General features: G+C 48.2%; 1 protein-coding gene across 2 annotated transcripts in view; it reads right to left on the bottom strand.

Moving 5' to 3' along the window:
* Positions 1 to 7,340: 7,340 nt before the first annotated feature.
* The window catches only part of BICD2 (BICD cargo adaptor 2), a 56,412-nt gene continuing 39,953 nt past the window's right edge, over positions 7,341 to 23,799 (bottom strand). The window contains exons 3-8 of one of the 2 annotated variants that reach the window (XM_059071273.2): positions 17,233 to 17,385; positions 14,974 to 15,408; positions 13,326 to 14,333; positions 12,921 to 13,072; positions 11,351 to 11,561; positions 7,341 to 9,451 (exon numbers count right to left, since the gene is read on the bottom strand). In XM_059071273.2, coding sequence (XP_058927256.1) covers positions 9,446 to 9,451; positions 11,351 to 11,561; positions 12,921 to 13,072; positions 13,326 to 14,333; positions 14,974 to 15,408; positions 17,233 to 17,385 — 1,965 coding nt within the window. In that variant the 3' untranslated portion in view covers positions 7,341 to 9,445. Of the gene's footprint in view, positions 9,452 to 11,162; positions 11,562 to 12,920; positions 13,073 to 13,325; positions 14,334 to 14,973; positions 15,409 to 17,232; positions 17,386 to 23,799 lie in introns of those variants that run through there. The other variant, XM_059071272.2, reaches the window with a different exon arrangement.

Raw genomic sequence — 23,799 nt, forward strand, 5'->3', positions numbered from 1 at the left:
TTTTTCTACATCCTCAACACTTGTTATCTATTGTCTTTTTATAATAGCTATACTAATGGGTATGAGGTGATATCTCATTGTGGTTTTGATTTGAATTTCCCTAATGACTAGTGATGTTGAGCAACTTTTCATGTACCTAATGGCATTCGTATGTCTTCCCTGGAAAAGTGTCTATTCAGTTCCTTTGCCCACTTTTTAATCAGGTTACTTTTTTTCCCCATTGAATTCCTTACCTATTTTGAATATTACTCCTTATCAGATATATAGTTTGCAAATATTCTCTCCCATTATGTAGGTTGCCTTTTTATTTTGTTGACCATTTCCTTTGCCGTGAAGAAGGTTTTTAGTTAATGTAATCCCACTTGTTTCTGTTGTCTGTTCTTTTGGTGTCATATCCAAGAAATGACTGCCAAGATGAATGTCAAGGAGCTTTTTTTATGGTTTTATGGTTTCAGGACTTACATACATTTAAGTCTTTAATCTCTCGCAAGCTGATTTTTTCAAATAATGAAAGATATTTGTCCTGTTTCATTCTTTTGTAGTGAGTATCCAGTTTTCCCACCACCATTTATTGAAGAGACTACCGCTTCCCCATTGTGTGTTCGTGGCACCCTTGTTAAAGGTTAGTTGACAATCTATGTGTGGGTTTATGGACTTTCTAATGGAACAGAGTTCCTCTGGTCAGTGTGTCTTTTTATGATAGTATCATATTGCTTTTTGTTTTTTGTCTTTGGCTGCACCATGTGGCATGCAGGATCTTAGTTCCCTGACCAGGGATTGAACCTGTGCCCCACCATAGTGGAAGCGTGGAGTCTTAACCACTGAACTGCCAGGTAAGTCCCAGTATATTATTTTATTATATCTTTGTAATTAGGAAGTGTTAGTCCTCCAGCTTTGTTCTTTCTCAAAAATGCTTTGGGTACACAAGGTCTATTGTGGTTCAATACAAATTTTAGGATTTTATTTTTCAGTGAAAAATGGATTAGAATTTTCATAAGAGAATTCACTGAATCTATAGGTTGCTTTGGGTAGTATGGATACTTTAAGAATAATAATTATTGCAATCATAAACACAGGATTTTCCTTCCATTTATTTGTGCCTTCTTCAACTTCTTTCATCAGTGATTTATAATTTTCAGTGTACAGGTCTTTCATCTCCTTGGTTAAATTTATTCCTAAGCATTTATTATTTTTGATGCTATTGTAAATGGGATTGCTTTCTCAATTTCCTTTTCAGATTATTCATTGTTAGTGTATAGAAATAAAACTGATTTTTGTGTATTGACTTTGTATTCTACTTTGCTGAATACATTTATTAATTATAACAGTATTTTCTGTGCAAACGTTTCAGTTTTTTTACATATGAGATTATATCATCTGCAAAGAGAGAAAATTTTAATCCATCCTTTCCAATTTGGATGACTTTTATTTTTTTCTTGCCTAATTACTCTGGCTAGAACTTCCAATTCTGTTGAATAGAAGTGGTGAAAGTGGGCATCCTTGCTTTGTTCCTGCTCTCAGAGGAAAAGCTTTCAAGTCTTACACCACTGAGTGTGATATTTGCTGTCGCTTTTTCACATATGGCTTTTATTATGGTGAGGTAGTTTCCTCCTGTTCTTAGTTGGCTATTTTTATTGTGAAAGGATATTGAATTTTGTCAAATGCCTTTTCTGCCTCTATCTTCATTATTTATTTTTTGGCCACGCTGTGCAGCATGTGGGATCTTAGTTCTCCAACCAGGGGTTGAACCCACGTCCCTTGCAGTGGAAGCGCAGAGTCTTAACCACTGGACTGCCAGGGAAGTCCCTTTTTCTGCCTCAATTGAGATGATCATGTGTTTTCCTTCATTCTGTTAATGTGGTATATTACATTTATTATGTAAGTTGAACTGTTCTTGCATCCCAGGGATAAATCCCAATTCAATTTGATGAACTTTTAATGTGCTGTTGAATTTGGTTTGCTAGGACTTTGTTGAGGATTTTTGCATCTATGTTCATCAGAGGTATTGGCTTGTAATTTTCTTTTATAGTGTCCCTGTTGGACTTTGGTATCAGCCGTAATGCTGGCTTTATAGAATGAGTTAGGGAGTGTTCCCTTCTCTTCAATTTTTTTGAAAGAGCTAGAGACAGATTGGTATTAATTCTTGACAGCTTTGGTAGAATTCACCAGTGAAACCTCAGGTACAGAACTTTGTTGGGGTTTTTTTCATTATGATTCAATCTCCTTATTTATTACTGGTCTGTTCAGATTTTATATTTCTTCACAATTCAGTCTTGGTAGGTTGTGTTTCTAGAAATTTCTATCTGTCTTCTAGGCTATCCAATTTGTTGGCATATAATTGTTCAGAGTAGTATTTTATGATTCTTGTACTTCTGTGGTATCAGTTGTAATGCCTCCTCTTTCATTCCTGACTTTGTTTGCATCTTCTCTCTTTTTAAAAAAAGTCTTGCTAAAGGTTTGTCAATTTTTTCAAAAAACAGCTCTTGGTTTTGTTCACCTTTTCTATTGTTTTCTAATCTCCATTTCATTTATTTTTACTCTTATAATTGCTATTTCCTTCCTTCTGTTAATGCTGGGCTTTGCTCTTCTTTTTCTAATTCCTTGACATGTAAGCTTAGGTTATTTTTTAAAAATATTTATTTAGGCCACACTGGGTTTTAGTTGCAGCATGTAGACTTCTTAGTTGCAGCATGCATGCAGGATCTAGTTCCCTGACCAGGGATCCAACCTGGGCCCCCTGCATTGGAAGCACAGGGTCTGACCCACTGGACCACCAGGGAAGTCCTAGGTTGTTTATTTAATGTACACACTTATCACTACAAACTTCCTATTCATAACTGCTTTTTCTGCATCCCATAAGTTTGGTATGTTTTTTTCCCATTTGTTTCAAGACACTTTTTGATGTTCCTTCTGATTTCTTCTTTGACCTATTGATTGTTCACTTGTGTGTTAATTTCCCTTTTTTTGTGTGTAAAATTTCCTGTCAATCATTTCCGGCTTCATACCATTACAGTCAGAAATGATACTTGTTATGATTTCAGTTTTCCTAAATTTGTTATGTTTTGTAACCAAATGTATAATATATTCTAGAGAATGTTCCATGTGTGTTTAAGAACAACGTATATCTTCTGTTGTTGGATGGAATGTTTCACATATATCTGTTAGGTCCATTTGGTCTGAAGTGCAGTTCAAGTCCAATGTTTCTTACTGATTTCCTGTCTGGATGCCCTATTGTTGAAAGTGGGCTATTAAAGTCTCCAATTATTATTGCATTGCTATCTATTTCTCCCTTCACATGTTAATGTTTGCTTTATATATTTTTAGGTGCTGCAATGTTGGGTGCATACATATTTACAATTGTTATATCTTCTTAGTGACCCCTTTATCATTATTTCATGATTTATGACCTTGTCTCTTGTCACATTTTCTTACTTAAAGTCTATATTGTCCACTAGAAGTAAATCTATCCCTGCTCTCTTTTGGTTTCCGTTTGCGTAGAATATCTTTTTCCATACCTTTGCTTTCAGCCTACAACTGTCATTAAAGCTGGACTGATTATAGGCAGGATCTTGTAGGGTGTTCGGTCTTTTTTTTCCTTCAATTTTAACCCAGTCAGCCTCTCTGTATCTTTTGATTAAAAAACTTAATCCATTTACACTTAGTAATTATTAATAGGTAAGGACTTACTATTTCCATGTTGCTAAATGTTTTCTAATTGTTTTGTAATTCCTGTTCCTTTCTTCCTATTTTCATTTGTGATTTGATAATGTCTATAATGTTGTGCTTTGATTCCTTTCTCTTTATCTTTTGTGTATCTACTATAGGTTTTTGCTTTGTGGTTTCCATGAGGCTTACATAAAACATAGTTATTTTAAATTGATAACAATTTAACTTTGATCACATACAAAAACTGTACTGCTTTACACCCCCTATTTTATGTTTTTGATATCACAATTTACATATTTTTATATTGTGTACCATTAACAAATTATTGTGGCTAAATTTTGTCTTTTAGCTTTTATACTAGAGTTAAGTGATTTTACACACTACCATTACAGTATTAAGGTATTCTGAAATGTTTTTGAATTTATTTTTATTGAAGTATAGCTGACCTACAATATCATGTTAGTTTCAGGTTTTACAGCAAAGTGATTAGAATACACACACACACTCCCCTATCCCTTTGGTAACCATAAGCTTGTTTTCTATGTCTGTCTGTTTCTGTTTTGTAAATAAGTTTATTTATACTAATTTTTAGATTCCACATATAAGTGATATCATAATATTTATCTTTCTCTTACTTTACTTAGTATGATAATCTCTAGGTCCATCCATGTTGCTGCAACTGGCATTATTTCATTCTTTTTTATGGTGAGTAATAGCCCATTGCATATACATACACCACATCTTCTTTATCCATTCATCTGTTTATGAACACTTAGGCTGCTTCCATGTCTTGGCTACTGTTGTCCTGCTGTGAACACTGGGATGCATGTATCTTTTCAAATTAGAGCTTTGTCTTTTCCAGATATATACCCAGGAGTGGGATTGCTGGATCATATGGTAACTCTATATTTAGTTTTTTAAGGAACCTCCAAACTGTTTTCTATAGTGGCTGCACCAATTTACATTCTCATCAACAGTGTAAGAGTATTCCCTTTTATTTTATCCAAAATAAAACGTTTTTGTTTTTTGCAAATAGCTTCTTTCCAGAAGACAGCCGTCTTCTCATTCTCTTGACAATGTCTTTTGCAGAGAAGTTTCTAATTGCAATGAAGCCTACCTTATCAATTAGATTTTCTCCTATGTTATCTTCTAGAAGTTTTACAATTTTGAGTTTTACGTATAAGCCTACAATCCATTTTAGTTAATTTTTGTGAAGGGTTTACGGTCAGAGTCTAGATTAATTTTTGCGTGTGGATGTCCAGGTGTTCCAGTACCATTCTTTAATCTGTTCCATAGATCTATTTGTCTATTCTTTTGTATTCAGTAATTTGTATTATCACTGTATTTGGGGGCTCGGTTGTCTGTTGCATATGTTTATAATTGTTATATCTTATTGGTGAATTGACTTTTTTATCATTATATAATGTTCCTCTTTGTCTCTTGTAACAATTTTGTCTTAATTAGTCTATTTGGTCTAATATTAGTAGAGTCACTCCTGTTCTCTTTTGGATACTGTTTGCATGGAATATCTTTTCCCGTTATTTTACATTCAATTGATTTATGTCTTTGAACCAAAAGTGAGACACCCATAGTTCGACGATGGTGTGAGAAATCAATGCAGTTTGGTAAGCAAATCTATTATAGGTCTGGGTCTCTACTGTATGCTTCCATTTATATAAACTACATTAAAAGGCACAAGTGGCCTGAACTGACAGACTCGGAGTGGGTGCAGAAAGCACAAGGGCTTTGGGGGGCTACCTGCCTTCATTTGCTTTCTCATCTGGATGGTGGCTGCAGAGTGTGTCCATTTTGCAAATATACAGCCACTGGACACTTGCTTGCACTCCTATGTATGTGTGCTATACTTCACAAATATTTTAGGGTAAATAAAACAAATCTTGATTCCTTAAGAGACGAACAAAATGGATCCTGGTGTGTGTGTGTGTGTGTGTGTGTGTGTGTGTGTGTGTGTGTGCGCGCGTGTGTGTGTGTGTGTGTGTGTGTGTGTGTGAGAGACCACTGATTCCTATTGTTCTCATGGAGGCCCACGAAGGGGTGTGCTCATACTATCCAGGCAGGGAGGCCTTTTCTGTGAGTGAGGTACTGTGGCATTGCCATTTGCTTAGGAGGAGGAGCTCTGTGTGTGGTGGGGGGTGGGTGGCAGGGAGGAGGGAGCCTCCGCTCCAGGGACCTAGGCTTACCAAGGCAAGTTCACGGATGACTGAGGTGAACTCACAATAGCCAGTGTGCTTTCCCACAGAAATCTGACAAAATGATAACACATCGCTCTTCCAGCTCTGTTTGGGCACAAATGAAAGGTGAGCACAGAGGCAAACCTGATGGCATCTGATCCCTGCCAAAATTCCACACCAGGTGATGTCAAACTGAAAGCATATCTGTTTTCCCAGGAGGCTCCCAAAGGCAGGAGGCAGTGTCTCCAAGCTGGCACTGTTGTTTCCAGCTCTGGTAACCTGCTTGGGTGTGTGTGGGTGAAAACCACTGCAGGGAGATGGAGGAGGCGGCAGGAATGGGGACATTCCCTCCCGGAAAGGAAGACCGAGTGGAAAGCCTTTCAGCTCCAACTGCCTCCTCCCACAGGCTCCCCAGGACCCCACCCACTCAGGAGCCTGCCACTCCTGAAGAAGCACATGTTCAAGGACCTGAGGCACACTGAGGGGTAGGGAAGGCCTCAGCATATACGCTTGTGCAAATCAAACACCCCAAAAAGCAGGACTGGGCCAAGGACCAGGTGGTATCCCCACCTGAAAAAGAGCCTGCCCTGCTCAGCTCACTGCCAATGCCCCCTCCTCCTGGGGGTCTCCTCCAGATCTGTTGCAGGCTCTCTTCCCAACCTCTTCCAGGGGCCTGTTGGGATGACAGGCCAGTAGGGAAAGAAGACTCTTTCTAGCTCCTGAGTTAGAAAAACAATTCTCTTTGGAAAGAAAGTTTCAAACTGAACATGGGTCCACACTACTAAAATGCGATGTGTGGGAATCGTCAGAAGGAGGGGCCTCTCAGTGACCATGAAGCCAAGGGAGACTCCAGGTGGAGGGAGGGGTCCTGGGGAGATGTCAGGGTAGCAGGATCCTGACCTCAGACAGCCTCCCCAAGGGAAACCCTGAGATTTGGGTGAAATCACTCAGGCCTGACTGAGACCATCAGAAGGAGAGGTGGCAAACTGTCCCTAAGACTTCCTATTCCCTCAGACATGATTTGTACCCTATGCTCACACTCACAAGCAATCACTGGGACAGGCTCAGTGTGACTTGAACACACATTCCTGCAGGTGAACATGGTTTTGTGTTGACAAACAAGTAACTCTTGTTGCCTGCACCTATTCATTCCTGGGTACAAAGAGCAAGAGTTTGGAGGGCAAAGGATCCCTCGTCATGCAAATCTCTTTGCTTCCTGGTCGGTACAATGCAAAGGCAATGTGCTCTCACTGCCACGCTGCTGGGTGCTCACGACACCTGACGCCCGTCACGGGAGGCACCCCCTGTTTCCCCTTCCCCCCACGCCTCCTGAGATGGGCCAAAGGTCGCTTCCAGTTTCCACCACCAAGGTTAATGATAGGCTGGTTTTCTTGTTTTAGGTGCTGGAATTATAGTACATTGCTGGACCCACAGTCATCTGGAGCAAGGGGTCAGAGCAGCCACAGAGAACAAGTCTTGTGCTTTGTCTTTTTATTATTCTTTATTTACTGGTCCTACCAATGTGACCCTTTACCCAGGCCCACTGTTCCTATGTGCACTGGCTTTACAGACATTTGCGCCATATGTCTGTGTCCCAAGTTGTGACTGATTTCTCCTTCCTATTCCTTTTCCATGCTGTCTCTCATTTTCTCAGAATCTGAAGGCATTTTTGTTTGTTTGGGTCTGTGTAAAGGTTCCTTGGCAGGAGAACATGCATATGATCTTAAAATAAAGACAACATTCTGACACTAAGGTAATGCACAGAAAAAATACAGTACACAGACATCATTGCAAATAAATACCCCGTACAGATGAAGTTTTTGTAAATGTAACATTATTTCTTATGAATCAACACTGTAAGAGAAGGTAAAAATAGGGGTCCCTACAACTAGGAATAAAAATGCTTATTCCAGGAAACAGAATTCTTCTATTCTTGCTACTTATATTATTATAATTTGTCCTGTATTTTGGAGGAGAGGACACTTTTTCTTCTTCCTCCTCCTTGAGTACCAATTTGACCACTTGCACAACCTCACTCAGCAAATCAGGACAGGACACAGCTCTGGTTTGCTAAGGAGCTTTAGTGACTTCTGTTTCCTGAAATTAACAGTGATTAGTTACACCAAGCAAGAGAATATATAATGTCTCTCTCTCACATTTGCAAAGAATACTATGGCTAGCCCTCACCCCAATGCACGAGGCCGACACTGCCGGCTCCCCTGCCACCCGCCCCACTCTTCACAAACGTGGCGTGTTGTTCACATAGCTTGCTTAGCTTGTCCCATAAAGTCCATTTGGTTCCCAAAGCACACTCAAGGTTTGTGTTCACTTTCATTTTCTCAGCCCCTGAATTTGCAAGGATCTGCACAGTAAAGAATCACTGACTAACAGAATTTTGCACAATTGCTGTTTTCTTTCCCTCAATGAAGATGCCCAGGGTCAGGTTAGAAGGTGTGCACCTGTTCACACTGATTGGTCCACACTGGCCTTCAACATTCCCAACTAGCTCTTCACTGTCCACTTTAGAGAATAAACTACGCTGGGACACCTCCCTAAACTGATGAAGGCACTACTGGCAATGATTACTAACAAAAAGGCGTTGAAATATAACACCCTAAAAATCGACGACTGTAGAATTTTCTAAGTGTACCACAATTTGGCACAACAACCGGAGTAACAAAACAATTCCAATTTGGAATTTCACTGGTACAGTTGTATAAAATTCTGTTAATCAGTCATGCTTCACAATGTCCTAAAACCCAGAAAATTCTGGAATTTGTAGGTAATACTACTCATTCAATAATTTATCTTTTTGTTTTCAAGTGCCTTTTACTGTTTAACCAGAGCAAAGGTCAAGTTTTCTTCTTGTTACATTGAACTATTCCTAAGAATAATAATAATACAATATGAAAAACCCCAGAATCCGAATACCCTGGATTTCTTAATGAACATGGCATTTAAAATCTGTAATTTCAAACATGAACCACAATGCCGTATAATTAAAAGGCTGCTGAACCACAGCGTGGATACATTTAGCCGGGCTCCTTACCAAGTTGAAGCCTTCACCTAAACAGTCTAGAGCTACACGCTAGGAGGACACATCTGTGCCATGTGCTGATAACAGATCAACACACCATTGGGAGCTACAGGACCACGAGACAGACTACGGCATCTGAGACCGTCTCTACGCCAGGGATGAAGGAAGCAAATATAATATCAAAATATCAAAAGTGCACAGGTGGATTGGGTAAAAAAGGAGTATCTGTAATAGGGAGACCCCAGTGGTGAGTGTTTCTAGAGGGTTCCTAAGCAAGCCTGGTGGTCGCTGTCCAAGCAGGTTCTTCAGTGCCTGTACAAAGGCCTTTCCAAGCAGCAGCTGGCGGCATTCTCAACATTAAAGCTTTTATTTCCTCTGCCATTAAAAACTTGGGGAATGCTATTTTGAAAAGAATTGCAGTAGCATATCCAAAAACGTTTCTAAGTGGACTTTTAGGCTGCCCTTCCTTCCTCTGCGTGGGCCCATGGGAGAGGAGGGGAGGGGGCTGCAGTGTGACAGGGCCGGCGGCCGAGTCCTCCCAGCAGCTACTCTACAGCTGAAAATGGGAGAAAACAAGACAACGTTAGAACCGGTCACCCGTCAGACAACTAAAGCTCTCACCGAGCTGTGAGGGCATGGGTGTGTTAGTTGGCAGCAAAGAAGACCTGCATGTGTTAGGGGGCGCCGCTGGCCCCGAGTACCTCATGAAGACCCTTTACTTTACAAGTATGGAGAGAAGCTGTGCCAGGCTTGGCAAAGAGGCAGAAGCAGTATGCGGCGCCAGCAGGCAGCCATGCCCCTGGAAGTCCTGCTTGCAGAGGGGAGATGGCCTGACATCTTCTCAAGTGGGAGGGGAATCCAAGACATGACATCCCATCTGCAAAACAGCCTGGAACTGGGTATAGGCACACAGAAGGGACAGGTATGGTCCATCCTGTATATCTTCACTCTGAGGTTTGCCAAACCCAAGTTGGTCTGGGTAGCACCTGGCATCTGGTGGGAATTGAGCATGCTTGGGAACTAAGGGAAAGAGTGGAATGGGGGCAGATACCTGTGTGCAGGGACAATGAAAATTCCCCCTCTGGGCTCCAGAGAGAGGAGGCAAAGAGCTATTCAGGGAGACTGCAGCTTCATGGCTGGTGGGCCCCATGGATGACATGGCGAGAAATACTGAAAGAAGTTCGACTGCCAAAACTCTTGGTGTGGGTGCAGCTTCTGAGCATAGGGGAGTACTATGGCTGCCTTTCCTGCATGTCACCACCTCTGGAATTGCACTGATGATCAAGAACCATATTCCTCCTACCGTGAATCCTGAAACTAGCCCTGGGTCCATTCAGGGCTCCCTTCCCACACCAGGCCAGGCTTCAGTTAATAGCTGTGGGACCCAGTCCCTCATTTCAGCCTGGCCCACTGGTAACTCAAGCTCAGGTTGGGGGTTTCCACAGCCCTGTTTCTTGTAGTCTGAAGCCCCCTGAGAGGAAGGCCTGATAATGGGCAGAGAGTGAAAAAATCCAAATGGAAGCTGGGGACATTCTAAGTACAAAAGGATGGGCTTCCTGTGAGGACAGCGGTCTGGCCAGGCACTTGGGAAGTTTTTCTCATTGGAAAAAACCCAAGCCTTTGGCCTGCTGATTTGTCACCTTGCAGGCCACCAGACAAGCATACAAATCTCAAAAAGAGAAGCTGAGGCTGCTGAGCTCTGGTCTGGGGTGTGGCTAGGTATGCCTGTGCCTCTTGAGCATGACTGGTGCCCAGTGCATGTGTACACCTGGGCTGGAGGACATGGGCCACAGGGCTGCTCTTCCTCTGGGTTTAGGGGAAGGAATTCTGTAATTCTGTCCCAAATATAAACTGTAACAAGATGCCACACAAACTACAAAATAATTCTCTCCGTAACCTGTACCAAGCACAGAGTGTCCTCCGAGGCTGCACCTGGGATTCAGGCTGGAACCTCTAACACTGGTTTCTGGGTGCCGGGGCAGTACAACTGCATTAGACACATGCAGGGAACATGCAAGTTTCAATGCAAGTTCTGCCCCTCCCAGTGAGAGCCAATGGCACCCAGGCCCTGGGAAGCCACATTTTTGCAAGGACACGTGGCTCCAACCCCACCTTGACCACCCCACCCCTCCAAGAGAGCAGCTGCTGTGAAGGGTGGTCCCGAGGGGTGAGAAACAGACACAAAGCTTGCACTGTCCAGGTGGAGCAGCAGGCTGCCTCTGCTAAATTCTTCCCTCTGTGCATTAGTCACAGTTAAGACCAGCCTAGCACCATGGTCCCGCTGCTGCCAGGTTAGTTGAGGTGAAGCGGACAGGTGATATGCGGCAGGTTAGCTGCAGCGTGTACCCTTGCGGCCCTAATCGCAGTAAACGTTATATTTCTCGCCACAGAGCACCTGGGCAGCAAGCCCAGCACCCTCAGCCCTGTCACTAGCGCAGGCGCAGGTGTGACTTACGCTCGGGGTGCCAGGCTTGGCCTTGGGGGTGGCCTTGGTGCGGCTTCGCCGGGTCTGCTCATGGTCCAGCTCAAGCAGCTCCAGCCGCTGGGTCAGTGCCAGCTTCTGCTGGATGGCCATGCGCAGCAGCGAGTTGAGTGTCTTCTTCTCATCCTCAGCAGCTGCCAGCTGCCGCTGCATCTCATCCAACTGTGTGATGTACTCGTCACACCTGTGGGTATGCAAGAGGCGAGAGCATGGCTGAAGGACCTGGGAGAGCCAGAGGCATGTGTGATCACGGCTCCCGTACTGAGGGCTCCAGAAGGTGAGCAGACCTCATCTGCTCACTGGGCTAGAAACGAAGAGGATGTGCCCCTCTGGGAGGGGCTCCCTGAAGCCAGTTTTCACTAAAGGAAGTGGTGGCTGCCCTTCAAGGCCTCCAGGTGGCTCAGGGGCAGCGGGCTGGAGGTGTGATATCACTTGGCTCTCAGGATGTGGGGATAAACCCAAAGGCAGGAATTGGCTTGTTCCCGGAATAGCCCAGGCACATAGTAGATGCTTAGTAAGTCTAGAGCAAATGGCTAACCAGAGCCTGGGAAAAGCACTTGTGGATGTCATAAACAGCCCTATTTTAGTATCTGCTGAGCTGTGACACATGCTCCCCACCTAGGTAAGGAGCTGGGAGAGAAATGCCCACCCTGGGTCTGTCCCTGAGGGAGGGAGTGCGGCCTGGGTGAAGGGGATGGTGGGCACACCCACCCTACACCCCCATCCACCAAGGCCAAGGACCATCAGCAAGTTTTAACCCTTGCCCCGAGGTTTGTGATCTTGGCACCATCTGAGAAGTCAGGCTTTTAAATAAAACAAGTTGAGGAAGCAAGGGTCAACATACTATGTGCTGAGGACTAACTGTGAGATCTTTCCCAAGCACTTTGCCCAGGAGGAAAGAAAGCTTCCAGAGAGGCCTGGAAGCTTCTTTCTTTGTCTTTGCCCCCTCCTTCCACATCGCTGAAATGCAGGGAGTGCCCAGCACCCTGGCACAAGGCAAAGTAGGCCCTAAGCTCAGTTTCAACCCTGTTTAACCCAGAGCCTCAGCCTCCCAACCCTGACTGACACTGGCCAGCAGATGGCACCATGCCTCTCTGAATAGGGAAACACCCAGAAGCAGGCCCCCAAAGCAGCCTCCAGCTCTGCACCTGCCCGGCTTCCTGACCACAAGACTGGCCTAAAGAGAGACACTGCCCGCCACCCCCACAAACTCTAACTGGTAGGGTCAGAGGGGCAGCACTGGGACCCCGCCCCTGCTGGGAGGGGAACCTTCCTTCTAAATACATGAACTTCCCACCAAGTTCTGGGGGCAAACTCATTTGTTATCAGTGGCTTGCCCACTTGCCTGTTTCTCCTTCGAAGCTCATGCCTCCAGCCCGGCCATAAGGACCCACTCTTTTAGCTTTCTGCTTCCAACTTTCTCATCTGAGGTGTAAAGTGGAAACAAAATTGGGCCCCTGGGTTTTCACACAGCAGAAATGGAATTACCCACAGGGCCAGGCTCCTGGGCTGCTGCGTAGCGAAAGGAACAATTAAGCGTTACCTGGTGGCGAACATGGCACGCAGTGAGGAGAAGGTGGCCGCGTCCTCCTTGAGGGCCTTGAGCTCATTGCGCAGCTTCATCATGGTCTCGGTCACCATGGCCTTCTCGTTCTCGTACTTGCTCTTTAGGTTGGCGAGGGCCACCTCTGCCGTCTAGGGGGTCAGAGATGCAAAAGACGGGCAGGTGAGGGGTGTCAGGAGGGGTCTGCTGCCTCAGTGCCACAGACCAAGGCCCTAGCCAGCCCTGGGGCCTCTCAAAGGCCTCAGCCCCTCCCCACAGCATTGAGGTGAGGTTTTCTCACATCTCTCCTTCAGTAGCAGGAACAGCACGGGACAGGAGGCCAGGGAGGGTGAGAAACCCCCCACCCACGTGCCCACCCCTGCTGGACCCGAGCGCCATGCACACCTGCTTGTTGGCCTTGAGCACCGTGCGCAGCGTGGTGATCTGCTCCCGCTTGGTGCTGAGCAGTGACTTCAGCTTCAGGATCTCCTCCATGAGTGCCTCCCGGTCCTTGTCCGCAGCTGGGCCCAGCTCCTGTGAGGCCAGACGCTGCCGTGACAGCTCTGTGGTGCGGTCCACGGCTGCCTGCAGGTGCCTGATCTGGTCACGGATGATGGCGATCAGGTTGTAGATGTTCATGGGCTCCCGGCGTGGGTCACTCAGGGGCGAGGGCAGTGAGGAGCCAGGTGAGGGGCTGCTGTCCCTGGCCCTACCCTCTGCGGCAGGCGGCCCCTTGGGCAGGACAGGTGAGCGACGCCCACGGGCCTCAGGGCTGCAGCTGCCGGCGCCAGCCGGGCCCTCTCGGTAGTAGTCCAGCACCACACGGGTGGGTGTCTCGTTGTTGCACATACACACGTGGTGGTAGAGGTTAGCCAGCTCCTCACTGAAGGTCACCAGCTCGTCCTGGGCCACGCTCAGGCTGCCCTGTGTCTCGCCTGCGACATCGCTCACCTTCTTCAGCTCCATCTGCAGCCGGGACAGGAGCTCACGGTCCTGACGGCTGGCCTTCTCCAACAGGGAGACCTTCTCAGTGAGCGCCTGGCTTTCGGCCTCATGCTGGCCCTTCTCCTCGGTGTGCTGGGCCTCGCTGGCCTCATGTGCACTGCGCAGCGCCTTTAGCTGCTCCCGAAGCTCACCAGCCTCTGCCAGGGCCACACGGTACTTGCAGGCCAGGATCTCAGGCCCATTGATGTCCACCTCATAGTAGTCACCATCCTCATGGCTGTCTCGCTCCTTCTCACTGTCCAGGGCCGTCCGCCGCTCCTTGCTGGCCTGCAGGCGCCGCAGAGCACTCAGGTTCTCTGTGAGGCGGCTCACCTCCTCGTGTTGCTCCGACAGGGCCCCTCGCGCCTGCTCCAGCTGCTTCTGTGTGTCCTGCAGTGTGGCCAGCAGGCCCACCTTCTCCCGCTCCATCTGCGAAGGCACAGAAAGGGCCCGTCAACAGCCCACAGGAGTACTTGCGCTCAGAGGACCCCTGGACAGTCCCAGTAGTGACCCCATCCATGCCATGACCATCACCCTGCCAGACTCTCTGTGATAAATTCGGGTGGAGGTGTCATGTGTGGGGCTATGAATGGCTCTTCCCCCTGCCCAGATGCCTGCGGCGCTGGGTGAGTCCCTCCTCAGAGACATGCAGCAAACCAAGGGGCTGTGGTGCAGACCCTGGGATTCTGTTCAGTCGGGGCAGGAAACCCCGACGTGACGTGTCTACAGGACACAGCATGGGAAACTACACGCAGGGACCTCAGAGGGACATAAGAAAACCTCTGGTGGTGCCCAAACTTGTAACCAGAAACCTAATTCTCTGGGCACCTTCCACCTATAATGCTGCAATTCCATGTAGGTTAACAATACAGAATTACCTATGTAAAATAAATGTAAGTAAAAGAAGGTGCATAGCATTGACAAAGTGTCAGGAAAGCACTGTCCTGGTGACCAGCAGGTCTGGCCAACACCATGGGGGAACAGGCGTGGAGGTGGGAATGGTGCACGTGGGCCCAAGGCCCGGGGCTGTGACAAGACCCCGGTGGGGTGGGGCTACCCACCCGCTCACCTGCATTAGCTGCTGCTTAAGCTTCTGGATCTCAGAGATGTTGAGTTCACTGAGGAGGTCAGAAACGAGGCTGGGGGAAGGTGGAGTGAGGCCGTCCTTGGTGGGCGTGGAGGTTTTGTTATCCAGCAGCAGCTTGGCCAGGCCACCGTGCTCGAAGCCGTTGGCCAGGGCTTCGGCGTCATCACCGAGCTTAAGGCCGTCCAGGGAGACGTGCAGGTGGCTGGTGTAGAGGGAGTCATTGATGCTCATGTAGTGCGACAGCTCCTTGCGCAGACTGTTCTTCTGCTCCCGCTCTGTCTTCAGCGTCTCCAGCGCCTCCTCCAGCTGCCGCTCCGAGATCTCCTTGAGCCGAATGGCGTCCTCCAGCTGGCTGTTGAGATATTCAGTCTCCTCCTCCAGACGCTTGATCTCATGCTTGAGGCCCTCAAACTCCACCTGTGAAAGAGAGGTCAACACTCTTCTATGCCTGAGGAATGGGGAAGAAGCATCATTGTGCTGACTACACAGCTGGGAAGACATGGATGCTTAGAGGGTTAGAGGTGCTCATGCTTAGAGGCATGAGGTGCACACAGGAAATGGTCAGCCCATACCTGGGACACATGTGCACATGGTATGAACAGTGCAGAAGCATGAGACTTGCTCATCACCAGAGATGCCATGGAAATCAGAACACATCCACACTGCCAATTTGTCAGGTGACTTAAAATGTTGCCAAGTGTATACTGACTTTAAATTCTAAAACTACTTAAACAGCACTAAGAGTTGATTAAATATTTTAAGATATGTAAAACATGTTATCTAGATGTGCAATATGATCACTACTTCTAATCATATTTCAAAATGAAGAAACTAAAACTCCCACTGAAGTGGGATGTGCCTCAGCTGTACACACCACCCAGACTGAGAGAGGCCCGAGTGGGAGTGGGAGTGAGAGAGGCAGAATCCAAGGTCACGCCTGTTGAAACAATATTTGCAGGTGGACAAGGAAAGAGCAGACAGAAACCAATGCTTGATGTGGGTACTCAGGATCTATGGGCAACTTTTAAAAAATTTTATTATTCTGCAATATGTGTGCAAGAAACAAGGAACAAACCACTCAGAGGCAGGACCAAGAGGGTCTCTGTGGGTCAAGGCCTGGGGTAGGGGAACCCCAGGGAGGGGCCAGACTCTACCACGTGCCACCCAGGGCCTGGTTTCCCCCTCCTCAGGACGCTTGTGTGTGACTGCAGATGAGCACAGCATCACAGAGGGCCTGCTATGCAGCTAGAGAAGGAGCTCCTGTGCCTATGTTCTTGGGAGGAGATCCACTCCCTGCTGGTTGTAACAGTCACAGAGGTTCTGCTGTCAGCATAAACACATGGGCCCACACTTTCCTATGCAGGATTTAAATACTCAGGTCCCTGATGTTTGGGGTTCCTGGAATAAAGGTCCCCCCAGTCTCCACCCTGTAGAGCTGTGGTTCTTGGAGAGTTAGGTGGTAGGGTCAGGTCTTGAGGGGCCTGAGTGCCCAAGACCCCCTGGGTGTCCTGTCACAGATGGAAGTGACCCACTTGTCCCATCACAAGTGGAGGTGACCTTCCTGTCTCTGTCCTCTCACTGGTGGAGGTGACCCTCTTGCCCCTGTCCTCTCATAGGTGGAGATGATTCTTCTGTCCCCATCCTGTCACAGGTGGGTAGAGGTCACCCTCTTGCCCTGTGCTGTCCCAGGTGGAAGTGATCCTACTCATCCTACCCATTGCGGTGTTACTCGAGGGCACGATATGACAGCTTGGACATCTCCACACTGTTCAAGGCTCACCTGGCTTCACCCCAAGGTCCAGGACCACATGGGGGTCAAAGGGGGCTGGCAAACCTGAGACAGTGGGAGAAGTGGGTGCCCTGACAGCTCCAGGGTCCCACAGGGCATAGGGACATCTCTGGTCTCCTGTCAGCACCTGAGAGGAGACAAAGCTGGACACCCAGACTCTGGGGTTCTGTATCACCTCCATTTTTTTTTTTCCCCCATCTTTGCTGGCTGGAACACCTTGTCTAGCCCAACTGCCAGCCAACAATACAGCCAAAGGCCTTGTTTTTCTGATCTTGGAGGGGCTGGGCCATGCTGCCACACCCCTGGTCCACAGTGGCATGTGGCCCTCAGCTTGAGTGTGTGGAAGGAGGGTGAAATGCCTTCAGACCACGGAGACAGCAAAGTGAGGGTTAGGCCAGGGCCGTAGCCCAGAGCCAACCTACCTGTCCCACCTGCCCAGCCCAGATACTTGCCTGGTTCTGCCTGAGAACAGACACCTGCTTTTGCAGACTGATGTTCTCCTCCTCCAACTCCGAGTAGTCCTGCAGCAGGCGGGCCTCCCGGAACTTGTACTCCTTGATGTCATCCCGCAGGCGGCCACGCTGAATCTCTACATTTTGGTTGATCTGCCAGGAGGAAGGCAGGTGTGAGGAGCCTGCTCTAGCTGGTCTCACCACCCCTGGGGCAGAAGGAGCTCAGCGCAGCCAGGCCCACCACAGTGGCCATGCAGCTGGGGCTTGGAATCCCAGGACTGCTATGGTGCCCGATGTGGCCACCTGGCGAGGAGCTGCGGCCCTGGGCTGTGAGGTATGGCAGTGAACAATGCAGGATCTCAGCCTGCTCTGACCCTTGGTTTCTTTATCTGTAAAATGGGGTTCAAAGTAGTTCCTCCGTCACATGCTGCTGGTAGCACATACAATGGTGCAGTGCTGTGGAAACAGTCTGCAGCTACTCGAACAGTTCAGCACAGAGTTAACATCTGACCCATCAATGCCCCTCCTCGGCATACAATCTAGAGAAAGGAAAACACATGTCCACCAAAATCTTGTGCACAAATGTTCAGACACTATTCACAATAGCAAAGGTGGAAACAACTCAAATGTCTACCAACTGATGAGATAAACATGCTGTAACACAAATAAATCTTGAAAACAACATGAGTAAAAGAAGGTGTTAGTGGTGATGTATTGTATTGTATGACTCCACTTACATGAAATGTACAGAATAGGCAAATCCACAGAGATAGAAAGCAGATGGGTGGTCGCTGGGGGGCAAGGAGAAGATGGGATGGAGAGTGACTGCTAATGGGGTTTCTTCTTGGAATGATGTAATATTCTAGAATTGATTTGGGATGGTGCATAAATCTGTAAATATACTAAAATCCACTGACTGTACGCTTTAAGTGGGTGAGTTGTAAGGGATATGAATTATCTCAATGAAGTTGTTAAAAAAAGAGTTCCTGCCTCCGAAGTGCCTTGAGGATTCAAATATCATGCATGGAGAGAGGTGAGTGCAGACCTGGCATGAACTGTGCAATCAGGACTGTTGGGAATTCTCAACTGGCTGCTACTATGCGCCATGTGCCAGGACCTGGGTCCCTTGGCCCACATTCTGGGGCCATCTTGTATACTGTAGGATGCTTAGCAGCAACCTGAGCCCTGCCTACTGGATGCAACCCCTACCCCTGTTGTGACCATTGAAACTGCATCCAGACACTGGCTGTGGCCAGTGTCCCATGGGGGCAGAATCATCCCCTAGACAAACTCTCCATCTCTCCCCACATCCCTGTTCCCAATGCTCCAAGCAGCTTCCCCCACATGCCTGCAAAGATCTAACACCCCCCCTCAGGGCAACACCACCCCATCTGGACCCTCGGCTAGAAGCGCCATCACCCACTAGGCCCCATAGCTCACTCTGTCCTCCTCACCCAGCACACTGGCCTCTCTGCTGGTGCTGAGGTTTCTTGTGATCACACCCGTGCATACAGTAAGATTCCATATAGGTACACACAGAACAGCAATGTTGGATTGGTAAAATGAAATAGGACCAATAAGAAAAAAAGTTCAAAAAAGCAACAGAGAAGGGAGTGTGAGTCATTATATGTATCAAGCAGTCCTGACAAATGCTCACTACCAAAATCTCCAATAAATGGACTGATGCAGTCTTCTCAATAAGTGACCCAAGGAGGTGCCCAAGAGTCAACACTAGAAAAAACAGACACCAAGTTACTGACTGGAGAAATGCAAGGCCCCCGGAAAGCAAAACTCCTATTAGGCAAAAATAAACAAAATAACAGTGTGAGCGGCAATGGGAGGAAACATATACTTACTTGCTTCCTAACAAAGTTCTGCATACACCTCGACTCTGGCCATTTCCCTTGTTTACCACCCAACTGACTGTTATGGTTAATTTTAGTGTCAACTTGTCTAGGTCCTGGCAACCAGATATTTGGTCAAACACCAGTCTAGATGTCGCCATTCAGGTATCTTTTAGATGAGATTAACATTTAAATTAGTAGACCCACTGAGTAAAGCACATCACGTGCCATAATGTGGGTTGGCCTTATCCAGTCAGTTGAAGGTCCTGAGGAAAAAAAAAAAAGCCTTCAGACTCAAGCTGCAACATCAGTTCTTCCCTGGGTCTCCAGCCAGCTGGCACAACCCGCAGATTTTGGATCTGCCAGCTCCCACAACTGAGTGAGCCAATTCCTTACAATAAACCTCTCTCTCTCCACACACACACCCCTGTTGGTTTGCTTCTCTGGAGAGTCCTCACTAACATAATGCTTGCTATATAAGAACCATGCTTGCTGCATTCACTTTGCATAAGGCAAGCTGGTTGCTCCCCACCTGTTGTGGTTCAGCACACTCTGGGCCTGATGCACCTGCTGAGACCACCTGTCCACTCTCAGTATGGGAGGACACAGGAGGTAAGATGGTGAGACAGGGGCGGCAGCGGGTGGGAGCTGTTGGTCACGAACAATGTAAATGGGCTTTATTTAAAACTTAACAACTCCCCTCAATAAAACAAGTGGTCCTGAGGTGGACAGAAAGAAGACAGAAAGAGATAAGACCACGGGCCAGCCTGATTGCCTAGGCTGAAGCCCTCTGCACCCCAGAACCTATGTGCCCAGGCTGCACCAGAAACCTCTGCTGAGCTCAGTCTTCCTGCACAGGAATCATCTTTGTTCTTTTAATTGAGATATGATTCATATACCATGAAGTTCACCCACTGAAAGTATATAATTCAGTGGTTGTAGCTTATTCAGAGTTGTGCACCATTACCTGTTCCGGAACATTTTCATCACCCTAAAAAGAAACTACACACCAATTAGCAACCACCAATCTGCTTTCAGTCTGTGGATTTGCCTTTTCTTGACGTTCACAGAAACGGACCTGGACAACATGTGGCCTCTCTGTGTGGCTCAGAAAACCTTTCACTCGCGCTGTCTCCATACTGGCACTGCACTTGGTGCTCGACCGCCCCAAGGGGCATCACCCACTCCTTCACTACTGAGTACCAACTGTGCTAGGTGCTGCTCTAGGCTCTGTCTTGTTCACTGAGGCACGTGTACAGTCGCCCACGCACAGCACACACATTGCCAACTGGTGTCAGCTGCTGCTGAGGGAGGCTCTGAGTAGGTGAGGAGGGGTGTTGTACTGAAGTCAGGTCTGGGAGTCTGGAATGCAGAGCAGCCAGTACCCCATGTTGCAGAGGCCCAATCACAGCACAGCTGGAGCTAAGGCACAGGGAGGGAGCACCACCCTGCACAGGAGCGCTCCAGAGCTGGTCAGTATTTTACCTCAGAGGAAAGGGCAAGATGTTTAGCCAGGAGGCCATAGCCCAAGCCCCAAGAAAGGCCTGTGGCCCCATGTAAGGCCAGGGTGGAGGTGGGAGGGATGCCCCAGCCCCGTCAGAGCTGTGGAGCCTGCACAGGGAGGAGGTGAAGACAGAGGCAGAGACCGGAGCAATGTGAACACAAGACAAGGAACACTGAGGGATGCCGGCACCCAAAAAGTGGAGAGGCTCCACATGGAACACAGTCCTGCCAGCACCTTCATTTCAGATACAGAAAATCTTAGAGAATAAAATTCTGTGGTTTTAAGCCAGTAGTTTGTGGCAATCTATTATGGTGGCCCGAAAAAACAAATATAGGTTTAATACCAGGAAAAAGACATTGCTGTAACAAATACCTGAATATGTGGAAGTGGCCGTGGAGGTGGGGATGGCCAGAACCTGGAAGAGCTTTGAGGAGGACAGGAAAAGGCCAGACTGCCTTGAGACTACTGGTAGAAATATAATTGTTTCAGGTGACTCTGGTGAGGCTCAGAGAAGAGTCACAGAGAAATCTTCATTTGCCTTAGGGAATGCATATACCATCACAAAATAACACTAGAAGAGGTATGAATGTTAGTTAGAAGTGCTCCCAGTAAGGCCTTAGGAGGGAACAAGAAACAGTGGAAAGGCTGTCCTTGCTGTAAAGTGGTAGAAAACCAGGCTGAGCTGTATACCAGGGCGGGGTGGAAAAGCAGAATTAATAAGTGAGGAATTTGGATGATTAGCAACCTCTGGGTTGTCTGCCCATGTGACAACTCCATGCCCTGGCTCTGGAGCCAGGCGTCCTTCTGTCCAAGCCTGTCCACTCCACGCTGGAGCATGGGGCTGCTGCTCCTGACCCAATACCCACCACTTAACTTTGTGACCAAACACCTTGCTTTCGTCCAACAGCTCCTGGTGGCCCAGATGCCACCACAGCAGGAAATAAGCCTTTTCCTGGCTCCTAGCCAGGACAGGGGAGATGACAACCGACATGACTTCTGCTGGGACATCTTTGTCACTCACTCCTGGGCCTGTGCAGGGCCTGACATGTGCAGAGTCCACCAGGACAGCAAGGCCAGGATCCAATGGGACAGAAAGATTTTTCCTAGGGGGGGGGGTCCCACTGGGCAGATGCTGCTGAACCCTCTAACAACTCACAGTCCTGCTTCACCAGGAAGCCCTCACCCCTCCATTCCCAAGGCAAATCCGTGGAAAGCCTTGGCACGTGCAAAGGACCTGACTCTGCCTCCAGCCATGTGTGGCTGTGCCCAGCTCCTTGGGTCTCTGCTTCTCCATCTGCAAAATGGGGCCCAAGGCCATGTCTCAGGATAGAAGTCAGCGGGGTCCGTCCATTCACAGTGCAGAGGTCAGGACCCACTGACTTTAGGCATGCAGCCACACCTTCTGCACCTTGGTTTCCCGATTTGTGAGATGAGGGAAGTAACTGGATGCCCACAGGGTCACTGAGAGGACAAGTTATAGGGTAGTTGGAATTGTCCCACATGCTGAGCATGTTTGCTACACGTGTTACATGATGGAGGCCACGAGTTCCTCTTGGAGAGTTGGGCATGGGGGAATGAACCCCTAAGCCAGTCATCGCAGGGTGGAAGGATGGGGATGGGGGTGGGGGTCAGAGGGCACAGCACAGCTGGCCCATCAGTCACTGAACATGGACGGCAGCAGGACCAGGCACAGAAAGGGAAATGACCTCATGTGGAAGGGGCATCTCCTATGGCAACTGCGCAAAGCCTCCTCAGCGGGGTCACACCAAGACAGGTTCAGGTTGGTGCTTATCAGGGACAGTGCTTGGTGTTGTGTCCTCATGATCCAGGCTCCTCAGCCAGGCCCAAGCCTTGATGAAAGCCTTCTGTATGATGGAGGAGCTTAGCAGAGCAGCTCAGGCAGAAGCGGCAGGGCCAGGACCAGCAGAAGAGTAACTTGAGTGGGATGGGAGCGGAGTATAGACGGAACCAGCAATGACGGGGATACTGACCAGGGCTCTAGTCTGAGTAGGCAGTGGTGGAGAGCCTCCACTCCAACCAAGAACCCGGAATGGCTCCAAAGTGATCCTACATAGCTCCTACAGTGATCAGGGGCACAGGTGGGGCCTCAGGAGAAAGATGCACTGAGGATGTATGGGGGTGGGGAGCAGAAGGCTTCCTCCTGAAGCACTAACAGGAACAGCAGGAATCCTGACCCAAGCAGACCTGTTCTTTAATAGCAGGGTGTTGGACTGGCTGAGCTCATTTCCTGATGCCAAAGCCAGTGATCAGCAAGTCCCCTGCCACGCTCCTGACTGCCCCCTTCTGGAAGAGGGAAGGAGCAGAATGAGTCTGAGCTGGCCAGAGCACCTCTACTGGCTCTTCCGGAAAAGGGTGCTCAGCCAGCAAAGAGTCTAGTCTCCAACTTGGGTGGTCAAATCTACAGCTCCGATGGCCCCTTCTCCCCACCCTGACTAGAATGCTCCTGTGGGAGGAAATGAGATCATGCACTCCCCCTGGATCCAGCCAAGTTCCTCCCAGGCCCACAAGCCTTGGTGATCTCTGATCCCAAACCAGGGTGGGTGACTACTCCCCACTGTTGCCGGATCCTGGGCTCTGCCCCAAACCCTGACAGTGTCCCCTCCCAGCCCTGTGGGACCTTGACTGCCATATACCCTCACATCTGAGTTGTCGACCTCAGAGCTGCCCACCACTCAGAACCATCTGCTGTTCTGGTCACCTGTCACTGCTCCCCCACCTCCCCCAGGAGAATAGAGGCCAGAGAGTGGGTCTTCTCACAGCCCAGAACAAGACTTCTTGCCCTTTCTAATGAGAACTTGTGGGGCTCTAACAACCAGGGACCCCCCCCCCAAGGCCATAGCCAGGACTGCAGCTCATGTAGGCTTCTGGTTATACCTGCTCCCCTGATGCTGTCCCACCCCATCTTTTGAATGGTGGCCCACCCTCCCACCACTCTCAGAGGGCACTGGATGCCTGCCCTCCCCTTTCCACCTGCCCAGGCCTTTCATGGCCAGGCCCCTCTCAGGGGCCTAGCTGATCCTAGGAGCTGTCTGTGATGGTCCCTTCTGATTTTGTTGTCACGAGCTGGCAGGTAGACACTATAATTCTGTTGTTCACACGAGGAACCCAGGATTCACATCAGCCTAAGGGCAGAGCTGGGATCCTGCCACCCTCAGCCCTTCCTGGACCACCATGAACCACATAAAACTGGGCTGGAAG

Source organism: Kogia breviceps, chromosome 8 (genome assembly GCF_026419965.1).
Source record: "Kogia breviceps isolate mKogBre1 chromosome 8, mKogBre1 haplotype 1, whole genome shotgun sequence".
In the NCBI taxonomy this organism is placed as follows: Eukaryota; Metazoa; Chordata; class Mammalia; order Artiodactyla; family Physeteridae; genus Kogia; species Kogia breviceps.